This window comes from Phocoena phocoena, chromosome 13 (genome assembly GCF_963924675.1).
Source record: "Phocoena phocoena chromosome 13, mPhoPho1.1, whole genome shotgun sequence".
NCBI lineage: Eukaryota > Metazoa > Chordata > Mammalia > Artiodactyla > Phocoenidae > Phocoena > Phocoena phocoena.
In genome coordinates this window covers 77,635,165-77,652,810 of record NC_089231.1, presented here as the reverse complement: position 1 = coordinate 77,652,810, position 17,646 = coordinate 77,635,165, and the positions used below count along the sequence as shown (strand labels likewise).

General features: G+C 40.9%; 1 protein-coding gene across 2 annotated transcripts in view; it reads left to right on the top strand.

Moving 5' to 3' along the window:
* MED13L (mediator complex subunit 13L) overlaps positions 1–14,646 on the top strand; it is a 299,615-nt gene extending 284,969 nt beyond the window's left edge. For both annotated transcript variants that reach the window (XM_065889573.1, XM_065889571.1), the window contains exons 26-31: positions 1,951–2,109; positions 3,401–3,577; positions 5,174–5,331; positions 7,993–8,154; positions 10,628–10,740; positions 11,810–14,646. In XM_065889573.1, the coding sequence (XP_065745645.1) occupies positions 1,951–2,109; positions 3,401–3,577; positions 5,174–5,331; positions 7,993–8,154; positions 10,628–10,740; positions 11,810–11,942 (902 nt within the window). In that variant the 3' untranslated portion in view covers positions 11,943–14,646. The remainder of the gene's footprint in view (positions 1–1,950; positions 2,110–3,400; positions 3,578–5,173; positions 5,332–7,992; positions 8,155–10,627; positions 10,741–11,809) is intronic.
* The last annotated feature ends 3,000 nt before the right edge of the window (positions 14,647–17,646 follow it).

The following is a 17,646-nucleotide window of genomic DNA, read 5'->3' as shown; positions in this document are numbered from 1 at the left end:
CACTGTTGAACTACTCAACTCTGCTACTGTAATGCCAAAGCAGCCATAGACAATACCCCAGTGAATTGGTGTGGCTGTGTTCCAATAAAACCTTGTTTACTAACAGGTGGTGGGCAGGATGTGAGCTGTGGACCGTAGTTTGCTGACCCTTGCGTTAGAGTGTGCATCTTATTTCTTTACATGAAATTTATATCTGGTATTTGTGGAAACCCTGAAATAAAACCCCTGATACAGATATAACTTGCCTTGTAGTAAGTGCCTAAGTGAGTTAATTATTAGGGTTTAACAGCAGTTTATACAAATATTATATAATATGTATTAAGTAAGTGTTTTCTTAGGAATCTGTTATACACAGAATTTTTTTTGTATTAAATTATACTGTAGACCAATAGAAAATATTACCCTTTTCATTTTTAAAAGAATATTATAATGAGTCTGTATCAGTAGCCTGGAGGTCTAATACATTAGGGGATTCATCATTTCATTTCTGTCAGAATTCCTATCTTCTCTCTTAGTATGCCTTTTAGTCAATCTTATTTCTTAAAGGCTTTGAGCTACTCTTAACCCTTGGGAAAAGTTAGAATATAATAGAAAAGAAGTAGAGGGGATAAAAATGTAGCCTAGTAGTCTAGTTACTTGGTATTTTGGAAAATTATTAAAGCCATCGCCTTCCCTTTTATGATTTTTTAGAAGGGACACACTCTTCTTTCTTATCTCTTGGGGGAGAAGAATGTAAGTGTGACTGAGGGCTCCATCAAAAGACTGAGAGCAAATGTACTTTCAAGGAGTAAAAACACAGAGAAAAGCCTAGTGTCCAGGACATCAGCTTCCCAATCTACAGTTTCTTCCTTTGGGGAACTGAGGTCTGCACCACATTGCATCTCTGTGAGGCAGTATCAGATATGAGTCCACAGATTTCAGAGTCAGTTTTGTGAATCTCTGTTCTTTATCACCAGAGTGTTTGTGATAAAAATAATCATACTGTCTTTTCCTTCTTACTTGGTTTTTACCAAACTCACTTCTCTTTGGTATTTCTGTGGTTTTTAAAAATACTCCCTCCTCTATGTTCCTTGACCCTTTTATTTCAGCCACTTCAGTTCAGTGTTCATTAGGAATATGAAATGTGAAAGTTTTTTTTTTTTTCACTTTTTAAGGAGAGAGCAGGTTGTTTGAAAAAAGTATATGGAGGTAGAGAGGTGGAGTGGTGTTAACATCAGTGGGATGTGACATGACAGCAGTGTACGGCTGCAGTAATGTGACGTGCTTCATGTGTGTCGGGGGTCAAAATAAAGGGAGTACCAAGTGCTTTTCAATTCCTGGAGTAACATTACCCTCAACAGTTCTGTGAGGAGACGTAGTGCTTTTGTTTGGAGGCAATAAACAGATGATAGAAAATTGATGACATCTTTTTAATCTGAACAATTAATGTGGCATCATTTGGAGCACTTTACTTGCACCCATTGCTTTGGGCATGCCAGGAAAGGGTCCCCTTCGTTTCTTCTGCTGCTTGCATTTCATGAAACAACCAATCGACGCTAGCAGTAAACAAAACTGAGGTTCACCCCAAACTGTGCTCTCTTCTAAAGAAAAGTGTTCATAGGGGTAGTGAAAGAACCAGACCTGGAGAAGGAGAAAGGACAGAACATACTGGCATCACCATTGAAAACTATTTTAAGTGCCTAAGTCTGCCCGGTCTGTGCCGGACTCACAGGTCATTTCAGACATGATTTCAGTCTCTATAGTCGTTGGCCTTCGTTTCTTTGTTAATGAAGTGTAATCGAGGTCAAGTAACATTTTCTTTGTAGCAAGGCGGGGAACCTCTATAAAGCCATATTCCCTTCAGGGCCCAATCCTGGAAATTCAGTTATCAGGCAAAACTGGTAAAATGCTCAAACCTCACATCAATATGAATTTCTGGAGACTGTGTGCGATTGTGATATTTGATTCCAGATTGGAGTATCCTCCTTGGAGAATGTTCACTACAGACAATCAGTAAACGGCTCAAGGACGTGTGCCGGATGTGTGGAATCTCTGCCGCAGACTCTCCTTCTATCCTTAGTGCCTGCCTGGTTGCCATGGAGCCCCAGGGGTCCTTTGTAGTGATGCCAGGTAAATCTCGTCAGTTTTGTTAATTAGGTATCAGAACAGTTCAGTCCATTCAATCTTAAGTCCACACACAAGTATAGAATGATCTTTATTATCTTTATGAGAAAAAATTGTACTTAGGGCTCAAAATGGAAACCATCTGGTCTCTTCCAAAGGGAGTGGTTTGTGATTTTATTATCTTTGTTGCCCGTCACTTGGGAGAGAGCCCAAGTCCTGGGTGTGATTGAGAGCTCTTAGAGTCCTGGCGAATTATTTGACCCCAATCTGTTGTTAGTTTATGAAGTTCACCCTCCAAAAATGACTTAAGTGGACACCAACATGATACGTATTTTAATACCCTTTTGAAGAAAGGTATTTGATAGACTCTTCAAGCAGCCTCAAGAGGACGTTTAGAGTCTCTCTGTGGTTGAGGATGAATGTGAAGTAGACAGGGGTAGAGCATTTATCACAGTGTCTGGTAGCCACAGTACTCAGTAAGTGCCAAGATGTGGGCAGACGAAACATCATGGCCACAGAATTTTTTTAAAAACAGCAACTAAGCTGTTTTATAATTTAATAGCTAAGAAGTTTTATACTTTTTAAACCTGTTTTTACCATCCAGGTATTTCTTTGATCAAACAGCAGACCCTTGTCCCCTCCCTGTAAAAACCAACAGAAGTGTTGTGGTATGAGAATGTAGTTGCTTGTGGCCAGTCTAGAGAGAGACAGATGTCTGTACTGGCCTGCTGGTCAGACCTCGGGTTAATTGTCACCCGCACCAGTTGGGCAAGTTACATCATTTGTGTTCTGTCCTCCTCATGAAATGGGGGTAGTAGTTCCTACCTCTGAGGTGTAGCTTTGATGATTGAATGATATGATATGAATGAAGAATTCAGTACAGAATCTGGCATGTAGTATGCATTCAATAAATACTAGTTGTAACAATTATTAGTTGAATGATACCATTTCTACAGAATTGCACTGTTTGGGGGAACAGTCCGTTATAAATTATTAGCAGTCACAGGAGGAAAGAAAGTTTTATTTTTAGAAATACTTCTTATTTAAGTAATTAAAACATATTTGGTCGACTCAATCCAAATTTTTCTTAACCTTGCCAGAGTGAAATGTGGCTTGAGTTATCATAGCTATCTGCTCTGAGTCAGTTTCTTGAAAATATTTAGACAAGTGGGCTCAACTGTAAATGTGTACCCATCATGGCAGTTGTGTCAGACTCACATCAATCCAGCTCCGGTCGTTTCTGGAGTTGTTCACTGCTGCACAAAAGGCATTGATACATTTTCCCCCCCTTTTTAAGATGCTGTCACAATGGGCTCTGTTTTTGGCCGAAGTACTGCACTGAACATGCAGTCATCTCAACTTAACACCCCTCAAGATGCTTCTTGTACACACATCTTGGTGTTCCCAACATCGTCAACCATCCAAGTGGCTCCAGCCAACTATCCCAATGAAGATGGGTTTAGCCCCAACAATGGTGAGTGGAAGACCCTGTATGCATAGAGCGGCTCCGCTCCTTCAACAAGACATAGTGCTAAAGAGTCGCCTGGCCGCTGCAGGTTCTTCTGTGTCGTAGTAAACAGCATATGAAACGTGAAGAGGGAATTGAAGGTTTGAGAATCGTTTTGGTTTTGAAGATTTAATTTGCACTGTTGCCAAGACCAAATAAACACTTTCCTCTCTTGGGTAATTAACTTTCTCCTGTTTTTCATTAAGGGCAAAAAAATAGTATCTGCTTGATAGTGTCCTGTACATGGGTGTCACTCTTTCAATAAAGATTTCTTGATCTGATGTGAAATGTATGAAGACTGCTAGGCAGTATGAAGATAGCACCTGTCTTTAGCTGATCATTGGGAATCTAACTTGCTCTAAAACAACTCCTTATTTGATTAGTCTTGAAATTTTTTTTTAAGTAATTTATTTTTGGCTGTGTTGGGTCTTCGTTGCTGCGCGGGCTTTCTCTAGCTGTGGCGAGCGGGGGTGGCTCTTCGTTGCGGTGCGCGGGCTTCTCCTTGCGGTGGCTTCTCTTGTTGTGGAGCACGGGCTCTAGGCGCGTGGGCTTCGGTAGTTGTGGCATGCGGGCTCAGTAGTTGTGGCTCGTGGGCTCTAGAGTGCAGGCTCAGTAGTTGTGGCACCCGGGCTTAGTTGCTCCGCGGCATGTGGGATCTTCCTGGACCAGGGGGCTCCAACCCGTGTCCCCTGCATTGGCAGGTGGATTTTTAACCACTGTGCCACCAGTGAGGTCCCCTTATTTGATTATTCTTAATAGATTTTTATGGTTTGAATATCTTAAGGCACCTGTTAAGCAATGATTATTTATAAACTGTAAAATGTTCAATATTATGCAGCCGTTTGCATTGTTCTTTGAAGAATTTTTAGCAGCTACCAACATTTACTCCTGTTAAATGGATAAAGGGTAAAAGGATACTGTCCTGCGTGTGTGTATATAGAAAACACACATAATATCACAGTGTAATAATAAATACAGAAAAAGGATCAGCAAAAATGTTCATGGTGATTGGGTTTCCCCTTTTATACTTCTCTTTCCAAATTTTCTGCTGTGCGTGTACCTTACTTTTATGATATGGGAGAGAGGATTTCTTAACAAAAACATCATGCTTTGATCTGCTCGTATAATAGGCCTCCAGTTTGAGGGCAAGTTCACACTTATTAGCATGCATTAATTCAGCCTTAAGTATTTTAGATGCTAATTGGATGCATAGATGGTGTCTGCTGTTTTCTTGAATGGTGTCAGTTTTAACTTTAATAATTAAATTGCTTCTTTAGCTGTTTTGCCTTCTTTTTATGTGCCTTTGGAGGCTATGCAGAATGCAGAGTTTTACGTTCTTTATTTCTCCGTTCTGTTAATACCTCACATTAGGAGATCATTGGAGAGAGTACAAAATGCAAGAATAATTTGCAGCACCTTGAACCCAGTGGGCACGCATTAAGTCTTACTAAGTTGTTAACAACACATGCCTGTAATAGTCATAGGCCAATAAACTGTGCATTGGTTTAAATTGGGGCTATGGATTAGCTTTTTAATTTTTGTCCTTTTTTTCTCTCCCTCTAGATGACATGTTTGTTGACCTTCCATTCCCAGATGATATGGACAATGATATTGGCATATTAATGACTGGGAACCTCCATTCCTCTCCCAACTCCTCCCCAGTTCCCTCCCCAGGCTCTCCTTCTGGAATTGGTGTGGGCTCTCACTTCCAGCATAGTCGGGTAAGGACGACTTGAAATAGGTTGTTTAAAACCACCTCAGCCTTCAGGAAAATCCTCCAGAAGTGCTGTCGTCTTTTACTACACACACCTTTCTCCCTGACGGTCTTGGTCCCTGGTACAAGAGGAGTAAGTGTGGGACAGCAACCCTGTAGTTCCATTTCGAACAAAGCAGGAATTCTAAAGAAATGTTATTATTATTCCTGATGAATGTGTTTAATCAGAATAGTCCCATTACAGCTGCAAGGGTTTTGTGCAGTTACTGTGTTCTGAGCAAAAATTAATTTTGGTTGCTTGCTGCTTCCCAGTTATTTTTTAATTTTTTGCCAGAACAGTGGCTTTTCAGAGGCTAGTTCAATAACCCTGCTTATTTAACATTCAGAGTAACTGTGTTAATTGAATAACACATTGTTGATGGTTAATTAATTCGGAAGGGAGCTCAACTGGTCTTGGTTTAGGTCATGGCGCCTTTATTTTAGGCATGTTAGGTGTTCTCTGTGGCCAGCCTGCGGGAGTGGGAGGAGCCCACAGGAGGCTGAGTTTGGAGAAGTGCGCAGGTTAGTACCAGCGTATCAAGGGAAAAACAGGGCTTACAGCTGCTTTCACCTTTAAATATCCCAGGATATTAGAGGTGAAGTAGCAGACGATTGAGGCGTTAAAGGTTCTGCCATCAGCTCACGTTAAGTTTCTTTAAAAGCTAGGTGATTCATGCCTTATCACTGTATTACACTTTTTACTTAAGATGTTAAGAGATTGAGGGGTTAAGACACAGAAAAATAGCTATGTCTAATACCTTAAACTGGACAAGTACAAGCACCCTGCTTACGCTCATTAGGCACAAAGGTGTCCTTCGAGGACTTAGGTTTCTGTCAGGTGGGACTTTTATTGCCAGCCCTGAGTTCACTGAAGGACAGTCTAGAGAAAAGAAGATTGAAAACTTTAGTTTCAGAGAAGATGAAACCAGGGAAGGCCACCTCAGTAGACTGCCCTCACGTTACTGCCTGCCCCCTAATTCTCCCTTCTGCAAGGAAGGGATTGTAAATGTCTGTTTCCTCCAGTCATTTGCCAGTTAATGACAATTTATTGGTTCATTGGAGATGGTTGTGATGGGGACCAAAAACACAAATTTTACATGGGATAGTTTTAATTTAGGATTAACGTGAATTCTAGAGGCAAATAGCATTGCAGCTAAGAATGCATGCCCTGGAGCTTGATAAATATCGCTCTGAATTATAGCCGAACATCTTCCTAGCTTTGTGACTTTGGGCAAGCTTACTTTACCTTTCTCAGCCTTGGTTACCTTATCTGTGAAATGGAAATAATAGCAGCTACCTCCCAGTACTGGTTGTTATAATTTAGCTCCTCCGTTAACAAAGAATTGGTAACTGAAGTGTAGTGTTAGTTTTGTGAGAAACAGAGGCGTGCTTTATTTTCTCCCTTTGTTGGCACCTCAAGCCACTGAATGTCACACTCCAAACAGTACTATGCTGAAGCTGGTCAGGTGGCCTTTTCTAATCCTGAGCACCTGCAGCCAGGTGACCCGAGAGGCTTTCGGCATTTCCTCTTTCCGAACCATTAAACATTCTTTGATATCCAGTTAAGAAATTACCACAGGAGAAAAAATTTGTTCAAGGTTGCAGTAAGTTTTTATTTTTTAACCAACTCAGAAATGATACAGCTTGGTGTAGTAGTTGAGGATTTTTTTTTTTTCTTCCTTGAAACAGAAGGCTTTTGAGAACAAATGGATGACTTATTACTGCTTTTGCATAAAAGGTACATTTTCAACTCTCGAAGCTAGCTAAATGAGTCAAGGAAGGAAAATGTCAACTGCAGAAACGCCCGGTGGCTCTCACAGGAGTCCCTTATTACCGGGACTGCTGTAAATTGAAACAGGGCTTCTTCAGGAGCAGATCTCACGCTGCTGGCAGGTCAGATACCGGTGAAGTGTTAGAACGTTATTGACAGTGGACAGTCAGGTGTGCGTGTGTATTTTTGGTTGGTTGCTGGTGAAAGAGCATGTGGGTGTGGTGGTACCCGCAGCTGTCAGATTCCACTCTTTCCATTTTTAGTTTATTACCTAATAGTGCCACGGAGCAGATTTTACATTCTGAAGAAAAGGAAACAGAGAAAAGAAACCTGTATTTCCTTGGCTGATGTCAGTTTTACTGGCACCTTCTTCCTGAGCCATAGTTTTCATCAGATATCTGTGTGCACAGCAGAGGCACTGCCTCCCCTGTTGACTTTCTTGGTCAGTTGACATTTTGGTGTGAGATGCTGCCAGGAAGGGGATTAGTCACTACAGTGTGCAGGGAGAATTGATAAAACGTTGGGTGGAGGTGGTCAAAAAGCACAAACTTTGAGTTATAAAGTAAGTGTCCTGGGGATGTAATGTATGGTGACTTTAGTTAATAATACCATGTTGTATATTTGAAAGTTACTGAGAGTAGATCTTAAAAGTTCTTATCAGAAGGAAAACAATTGTAACTCTATATGGTGGTGGATGTTAACTAGACTTACTGTGGTGATTATTTCCCACAGTTAGAATCATTATGTTGTACACGTGAAACTAATATGTCATATCAATTTCTTTTAAAAAGTTGGTTTTTAAAAAAGCTCTATTTGGTAATAAATGCTGATCACGCCTCTGGGACTTTTGTTTTTCAGAGCCAGGGTGAGCGTCTTCTTTCTAGGGAAGCGCCTGAGGAGCTGAAACAGCAGCCTCTGGCCCTTGGGTATTTTGTATCGACTGCCAAAGCTGAGAATCTCCCCCAGTGGTTTTGGTCATCGTGTCCCCAGGCTCAGAACCAGTGTCCCCTCTTCCTCAAGGTTGGTTTGGTGTTGTATTTGAAGTTGGGGCGTGAGTGACTTATGCTCAAAATCAGTCTTGGTTAGAATTTGCCTTGGGCACCATCGTCTTATTCTGCTCCCCGACTCTCTCACATCTACTTAAGAGTCTGAGGGTATGTTGATTACAGGTAGAGGTGAAGAACAGCATTTAGGAGAGGAGCCCAAAACCATGTCACAAAGAAATGAATGACATTCACCCAAGGAGGAGACTTCCCGCGGCCCAAAGGACACATCTAGGGTGGCCACGTGTTTCTGTATAAGGCACTGCGGTCAGGGAAGTTACGCCGGGGGGGGGCGGGCCCGGGGGGATGATGATGACTAGTTGTCCTCTTCCTCCACTGCCACAGGCAGTCAGCGTTCCTTTTTAGAGTAGGGCAGGAGTCAGCTAAAAAATTCCATGTTTCTGCTTGCGCCTTCCTGTATATTTCTTGGAAATTTTTAATCCAAATTAAGAGTTAAAAACAAAAGATCTCTCACTTCCAGTTTGGATGAGAGAACCTAGAATGAAATCCATGGATTGCCAAAAAGCCAACGGTTTGACAACACACTGTATTGGCCGAGCTGTGGGGAGATGGCCCTGGTACGGTGGGAAGGCCAAATATTACAACCCTGCACATTTCCCTTTGGATGCAGAAGTCCCACTACAGAGTAATCACTAAGATACACACACGTACACATACATATACACACACACACACACACAAATCTGGAAGGTTAAAACCAAAAACAATTGAAGTAATTTTCTTTTCCTGATGACTTTATGAAATCAAAGAATTTATATAAAAATCCTGCAATCTCTCAATTAGAATTACTAGTCTGAACCTAGATTTATCTTTTCCTCTCTGAAAAGTATACACATTCTTTAGCTCTGTTTACTGAAAAGGCTCAGGAGCCATGATAGCCTAGCAGCAATAAACAGCTTTATTGACACAATTATGGTTTCGCAATACTGTCTGTTTATCATTAAAGAACCAGAGTTCTTTGAGGAAATGACTGATTCCAGGGCTAAAGTAAGAAATATTTGAGGTGTACCTGAGACATCCTGTCATGCCTAAAAAGCAAGGAAGCTACCAAAGATTATTAGTCTTATCAAAGGACCCAGTAGCCAACTTGGAGGGGTTCCCATTGCCCAGGGATGGGATCATTTAGTCATTAAAATGAACAATGGTGGCAGTAGATTGATACCAATCTATGGGTTCATAGTTGTGCTGAAAAACAAAACATTTATAAGTCACCTTTTGAAGCTGCCAGAGCAGCAGCTCATTAATCAGAAAATCGAAAAGTAAGGAGAATCAAGCATTTATATCGCCTTTTTTTTTTTTTTGCGGTACGCGGGCCTCTCACTGTTGTGGCCTCTCCCGTTGCGGAGCACAGGCTCCGGACGCGCAGGCTCAGCGGCCATGGCTCACGGACCCAGCCGCTCCGCGGCATGTGGGATCTTCCTGAACCGGGGCACGAACCCGTGTCCCCTGCATCGGCAGGCGGACTCTCAACCACTGCGCCACCAGGGAAGCCCGCCTCTTTTTTTTTTTTTTGCGGTACGCGGGCCTCTCACTGTTGTGGCCTCTCACGTTGCGGAGCACAGGCTCAGAGGCCATGGCTCATGGGCCCAGCCGCTCGGCGGGATCTTCCCGGACCAGGGCACGAACCCATGTCCCCTGCATCAGCAGGCGGACTGTCAACCACTGCGCCACCAGGGAAGCCCATATATTGCGTCCTCTTATATTTTACAATTAATAAAGTAAAACTATACTAAAACTATTACGTTAAAAATTGATGGGGAACTTTATAGTAGATGGACTGTGCTGGTACCTGCTGGATCCAGGGATCTGTCATATTCTGATGACAGCAGACATCAGGTGCCTTTGGATGTGATGCTGTAAGAAGGGCACAGCACCAGTTATGAAGTACAGGGATCAGGATAGAAGACCACCACAACAACACAGTCAGCCACATCCCGACTGTGGAGCCTTCTACAGATTAAAACCTGAAAAGGGGGCTTCCCTGGTGGCGCAGTGGTTGAGAGTCCACCTGCTGATGCAGGGGACGCGGGTTCGTGCCCCGGTCCGGGAAGATCCCACATGCTGTGGAGCGGCTGGGCCCGTGAGCCACGGCCGCTGAGCCTGCGCATCTGGAGCCTGTGCTCCGCAACGGGAGAGGCCACAACAGTGAGAGGCCCGCGTACCGCCAAAAAAAAAAAAAAAACCTTAAGAGGGACACTAATTATTTTCAGTCCATTTGCAAAGCTAGCTTTTTTTTTCCCCCTCTACTCTAGGATATGGAGTTATTTGGGGTCACATTGGGGTTACTGAGCAGCTTAAATTCATGGACTTAGAATAGAAGCCCTGACTACAATGGACTTTAGAGAGCATCTCCTTCTGGTAGACGTGGCCTTATTTCTGCCCCATGGTTGACTAGACCAGGAAGGTAACTGTCTTTGTTCTTTCACCAGGCTTCGCTACATCACCACATTTCTGTAGCACAGACGGACGAACTTCTCCCTGCCAGGAATTCTCAGCGGGTTCCACATCCTCTTGACTCCAAAACCACATCTGATGTTTTAAGGTAGATTCAGACCTAGGCAACATAGCAGTGCAGTTTGAAATTATATACTTTACTCTTGTTTTTCCAAGGTGTTTTAATTAAAGTGTGGTATTTGTGCAAGAGGTGCTACCTTCTGTGCAGTGGAGCACTGTCTGATTAGCCAGTGAGAGCCACATCCCCCCCAATACCTGCATAGGACAGACAGTGTAGCATACTTTGTTAAATCCGGTAGTTATGTGCAAGTACAACTGCCCTTGCTTCCCATTCAGAGGAGGCATTTCATGGTGATGAAAATAGATCAGAATAAGGGGGTGGATAGTTAGAAGACAAAGTCTGGAACTTAAAGCACTTGACTTTGGAAACATTTTCTGCCCTCCCTGACATAGATTATGTAAATAAAGTTAAGTAAAACATAAATTCCATAGCTGGGAAATACCTCCCAGATTTGTCTCGTACTTTAGCAGGCTGTAAACATTCCTCACGTACCTTGGGAAAATATGCAAGCTCTTCCTAATGTTTTCTAACTCTTAAATGATTTGGAAATTATAGTTAAAGCAAGAACCTACCTAATCTACATGATTTTGGCTTCCAGGGCCTCTACAGCAACACTGTCCAATAGAAGTATAATGTGAGTCACATATAATTACTAGTTTAGTGTGGCTACTAGAAAAGTTTTAAAAAGAAATTAGTGAAGTTAATTTTAGTAATAACTTTATCAGTTATATAAAAACATGTGATAACGATGTCAAAATATAAAAAATAGTATCATTTGAACAGTAATCAATATAAAAATATTCATGAGCTGTTTTCCATGCTTTTTTAAATACTAAGTCTTTGAAATCCCGGTGCCTGTTCTCTATGTACAGCATATCTGAGTTCACGGAGTTGGGGGCCGGTGGCTGCCATATTGGACAGTGCAGGTCTAGAAGGAAGGGGGGACATGAGGAAACGAACTCTGGGAAAGAGCCTGGGGCAACTTATGAAATGATATTAGGCCTTCTTCCTGCTGACATCTGGCACTGGCACGTTAGAACTTTCAGCCTTACTTCTGTCGTGCCTGATGCCCTGACCCGTGTGTTCTCTCTGGCAGGTTTGTTTTGGAGCAGTACAACGCCCTGTCCTGGCTCACGTGCAACCCGGCCACCCAGGACCGTACCTCCTGCCTTCCCGTCCACTTTGTGGTGCTCACTCAGTTGTACAACGCCATCATGAATATACTCTAATTGGAAAAGCACTTGTTCTCTCTGGCTCAGTTCCTTCTCCCCGCAACCTCAGTCCAAGGAACCTGCTACACTCTTCAAATACCTTACTCCCTCCTCTTGAGACCACTCTGCAGTCCTGCACTGTGATTACTTCTCAGCAGGCACATGTCATTTCTGCAGTGTTCATTACCAGAGTGACTCACAGACACTTCTCTCATGGACCTGGAAACTTCCATAAGCAGTGACTTTCAGCCAGTGTTATGGTGTGTGCGGCCCCAAACCACTGGGCCACAGGAAGTTTTTTGTTGTTGGTTTTCAAGAGGGAACCAGAAGAGACAGTATCCTTTTGCACAAGAGTCTGTGTTTTCAGCCTCTGTTTAAGAAGGGCAGTTCAGCCCTCTGGATGAAATCCTCTAGTTAGTTATTGGTGTATGGCCTGTGGGTTACCTGAACTCCATAATCTGGGACTTTTGAGAAACAAGAACCAGCTCAAGTACATGATTTCATAATGGGGTTTCTGTCTCCCTAGTGCTCCCATCCAGATTGGCATGAGTGCTTTGGTTGACTTTATACCTGTGTGTAGATACAAAAGGTCTGGAGACATCTTCATTTTGTTTATTTATTTTAGGCTGTTTTGTCATATGGTTTTTGTGACTTTCTTTTAATTTTTTTAATTCACAAGGACCAGGTACAGTAGCTGAAACCCAACTCAGATCCACCATAGGATTCTTTGACTACATACCTCTGTCCTAGAAGCCAGAAAAGGAGTGAAAACAAATTGGGGAGATCCTGCTTACAAGTAATATATTCAAAACCACCCAGCAGTAGGTTTTGTTGAGAATAAACTGGGTAAACATTCTGCCATATTCCTTATTAAAAGTGGCCAGCGTTTCCTGAAGGATAACATTTTTATACAGAAGGCAGTCAAGCTCAACCCAGAGCCATGGAGGCAAGTACCTTCACTAGTTTTATATAGTCACAATGGAAATATATTTTCTAGTGAATTCTTACTGAAAGCCAGGTCTCTCCTCTCATTAGATCAAAAGGGACTCATGTATATATCACAATCGAAAGTGTTTGCTCATAAAACCAGTTATAAATATGGTAAATTTTTTCTGGACCATAGGAATATTATTTCAAAGAAATATTCAACTAACCATTAAATTAGTACTTGAAGTTGAGCCTTCGTGGTGGGACTTTTTTAAAAAAAAACATGCCTTTTTAAATCATTAAGGCTAATTGAAGTATTTTATCCAGGCCCGAGAGGGTTGTCTTTAGGACTCCATTTCTACCCCTACCTTGCTGTGCGTTTCTGTCTGAGGGCAGTGGGCGTGGGCTTGCCTCCCATGAGCCGCTCTGGTCAGGCTGTTGAGCTCTAGTCACCTGTGGAGAGAATCATGCAAATTTTAAAAGTTCTTCCAAGAGACTTCCATATTCTGGTTATTAACAAAAAAAGGAAAAATGTAATAACTGATATGATTTTGTAAAAGTATTTTTCTTGAAATAATCTAACGTTTAAAACATATTAAAAAAAAAGTTGTGTGGTGGGAATGTGAAAGCAGAGAAGTAACTTGTAAATGGATAATTTTGTTCTCTGTACCACCAATTGGGGGGGAGGGGTCGACTTTCGCAGTGTATAGGTTAAAAAAATCTGATATATCAAACCATTTGTATCTAATGTGTACAGTGTAAAATTGACTTTAAAAATATTGCAGTGCTATTTTTTCTTAATCAGAAAGGAAAAATTCTCAAGGCCTTTTGAAGAGCATAAGATGATGAAGATTGTAAACTTGTATAAAACTATCTTGGTGAGAAGACAAATTGTAAAGTAGATATTTGTAATCTTTTACCACTTTGGGGTTGCTTTTTTTCCCAGAATTCATCAGAACTTTGAATTTTTTTTTTTTTTTAATGGGCTGTTTTTAATGCAGGGGCTTTTCTTCCCTAGAAACCCAATTCTCAGCAAAAAAAAAAGAAAAAAAATACAAAAAACAAAAAAACCCCTACAAAAATTAAAAAAAAAAAAGCAGCAAAGGGTAGTTTTCATCTGGTGTCTTTTATTTAAGTTTTTTAAGTTAAGAAAAGCTGGTGACATATTTATACGTTTTTGTGCAAAAATAAATGAATGGCAATAGATTTTAAAAAAATCTTATTATGTACTTCTGTGTGAAAAAGTCTGTATAATATTTCCCTTAAATATGCATTATTTTACTTGTGAGTTTTTTACTGAATTAATCTGAAATGTACAAGCCCTGGATTTGCTACAGAGTGAGAACTTATTTTATTTTTTTTTTTATTTTTAATTTTGGAAATTCTGCAGAAATCAGAACTCTTACCATGGTTTGAACTAAAGAGGGGAAATGGGGGAGGGGAGAGGGGTGGGATTGTCCAGCATGCTTGTATGTATATTTCAGAACCTTTTTTAAATGTAAAAGCTGTACATTTCTGGGAAGTTCTGAATTTCTTTTGTTTCCTTTTTTTCCTTCAAGCATTTTGCAGTGAGCTTCTTTTATATATAGCAAACAATTTGAAAGAATACAAAAATATGTGAAGTTCATTTAAAAAAACTACAGTATAGCGCTGGTACAGTACACTAAAAGACTTTGATAAAAAGAAACAATACTAAAAGGCCTCCATTTTAAATGTCATTCATATATACCTTGTGAATGAGAGCTATATACTTTTACACACTTTTTTAGAGGAATAAATTATTGAATTACTGAAACGTTGAGTGGCTTTTTTCCCCTTCCATCCTGCTTTTGTAATGGGAGTGATCTACGCCTATTCAAAAGGTGTTAAGTATTATGAACAGTCCTTGACCAGCAGCCAGGCTCTACCTTCCAGCGTAAAGTTTTACTCCCCTGATCAGCACATCTCGTAGCTGTTCTCAGACGGTTTTCACATATTCAGGATACAAGGGCATTCCTGGATCAGTTTTAGCGTACACACACACACACACACACACCACTGGATTTGGAGCTCTGGTGTTTAGTTCCTTAACTGTTCTGAGTAGATCACATCTAACAGTGATCACACGTGTAACAGTGAGCCACTTGTCTCCTAGCTCTTAAGATTGCGGTCAATACTAGAAGAGTTTACAAGTCTGTTTTCTACTTGCTTTCTCTTCACGGTCTCAGCCAGTTTCTTTCTGATGTTCCTTAAAAAGAACAGTTCCATCGCTTTGCTGTTTTCCCAGTTCACAGCCTGGTGACAGTAGTATGCCATCTAACACACATAACAAGCAAGGCACTCATTGACTGCATGGCACCCACTACGTTGTTCTCTTCTCCTTGGGTCCATTCCGTAGGAAAAACACCTGTGGGGGCAGAAGCTCTCCCTAAAATAGTAAACAACAGGACCTGGCAGAACCTACTGTCGAAATTTGAATAAATTGAAAGACCTTGCCTTTAATCTTCCTCCAACTCTTTGGCAGTATACATTGTTCTGAATCTAACGATAAAGTGTTGAGACTACTCAGCCTCAGTTATTTCATCTGCAAATGAGGGATGAGGGCAATTCCATGAGAAATGCTTTGCAAACTAAAAAGCTGTGTCCATGTTATTATAGTTGTACTATTGAAGAGGCCTGAGAAAAGTGAGGCCACTTTTCTGTGAACAGATAACATCGGTCTCTGTCTCATCCAGTTACACTGCCTTATGCATAGTTCACAGCACTCTTGGTAACGCTGCCTGCCCAAAGCATTAAAGAACCACACATTTCCTAGATCCTATGTGATCAGGTCAGTCCGATGATTCCTGTGCCCCGTAAAAATCAGAATTAGGTGGTATTTTCCCAACCAATTGATCTACTTGGGTTCTGTGCTCATACAGCGGATGGCACTTTATCCAACAATCAATGAATATTGATTTTATTTATGCTAGGAACTTTGTTTTCATAGCCACTATTTGCTGTACCAATTCAGCAATACTAGCTGAATCTCCTTGAGGTAGGAAAAATTATTTGTCAAATGCATTGAAACATTTTGCAAATTAGATGTAGGTAAATCTGACCTGTCACTCAAGAACCATCTGCCGCTAGCCGTTTGCACTGCTCACATTCTGCCTTACGCCAGTTCATCCCCTCCAAGGATGCCATCAAATAGTTTTATGTTCCTGCTATTCGAGAAGTCACAGGGCCAGGAATTTGTCCCCAACTGGTGTCAAAGAGCTAATAAAAATCTTATAAAAAGTGCAGTTTGTCCACAGGAGTTTTTAAAGACAGACTTTTCATAAGACTTAGTGCCTAAGCGTGAGAGCCACAACTGAAAACAGCCTTTGCCGCTTGTCATTTCTTTCTCTTCTGAATTCGCCACTTGCTAAAATCCTATCAAGAGGCAATTTGAATGTATTACCAGTAAAATTTTTATCTTGGTGTTAAATGATTCGCTTGTTTATAAATCCCCTTGACAAAAATGTCACTTAAACAGTAATTATTTCATGTCATTAATACCTAATGAGACGCCATTAGAAAATTCTGTGGTGCCAGGTAATACGTGGTTGCAGCAGTTGCCCTGGGCATCTTACTCTGCTGGGAACCAGATTTACCAGCCTCCCACCACTTAACTTGAAATTCTCAGGTCAACTTTATTAAAGATTTTTTGGCACTTAACTGCTTCTGGTTAGAACTCCAAAGTAATGAAGCAGGTAAGAAATAGCTGATGAGGAAGAAGACTTGGATAAGACTAAAAGTATTGATTTTTCTCTGCAAAGGTTATTTCCTCAATGAGCATTAGTTACCAGGGAAGATGCAGACAGACACTGGGGTCAGCCTCACTTTTCCTTTAAGAAAAGCAGGGAAGTGAGAAAAGCCTGTTTTATCTCAATAATCTAAAAACAGTGTGTGTACCGGCTGTGACTCAGTGCTCTGTTCAGATGTAGGAATCAAAGCAGGTCTGTTGCAGAGTGCTTAAAATCACCCAAATCTCAGAACAGGCAAACACGTTGAAATCAGCAGCCCCTGTCAGCATTTCTCTGGTTATTGCTATTTTATGCCTTCATTGCCTTACTAGCAAATTAGGCAGGTTTCAATCTACCAGTTTCATAAAACCACATGATATTCAGGAAAATTGGCCCCGCAAGAGCTAAGATGAGAGGGCTGACACAAGGAGATGTTTGCTGTGGGAGTAATCAATTTAATTTAACGTGTAAGATAGTAATTGTCTTATTTCATTTGAGCTTGAACATTTTTCAGTAAGCATTTACAAGTAGCCCCTCTTACTTAAATCTTACTCTGTTCACTTAGAGGCTTGGCTTCATGTAGCTCTTATTAACGTATATGCATTATTTAATACGTAAATAATTTCCTATCTGCTTCCTTTAAGTATGTGATTTTTAATTGTAGAAGAGAATGTTTATACAGTTATACATGCACACACCAATGTTTTTTTTCCCTGTTGATCTCTCTTATATCACCACAAAGCTTAGGAATTTATCTCCTTATCGGGTCTAGAGATCAAGGTCATTTTGTTTCACAGGATGAACTAATGACCTTCCAGTCATTTCTGTGACATGGCAGAGTTTACCTTACCTGACTTTAGATTGGGCTGACTATATATACTGCACCGAGAGTAGGCACCCGGGAAATGTTTGTTGAAAGAGTGGAGTGCACATCAATAATCTGAAATTTACCAGCAAATTCATCCATTCTGCTGCTTTTTGGAGGAGCAGAAAATATATATTTTATATACTAGAAAATATAAGAATTTCTTTTATTTTTCTGTTGCTGA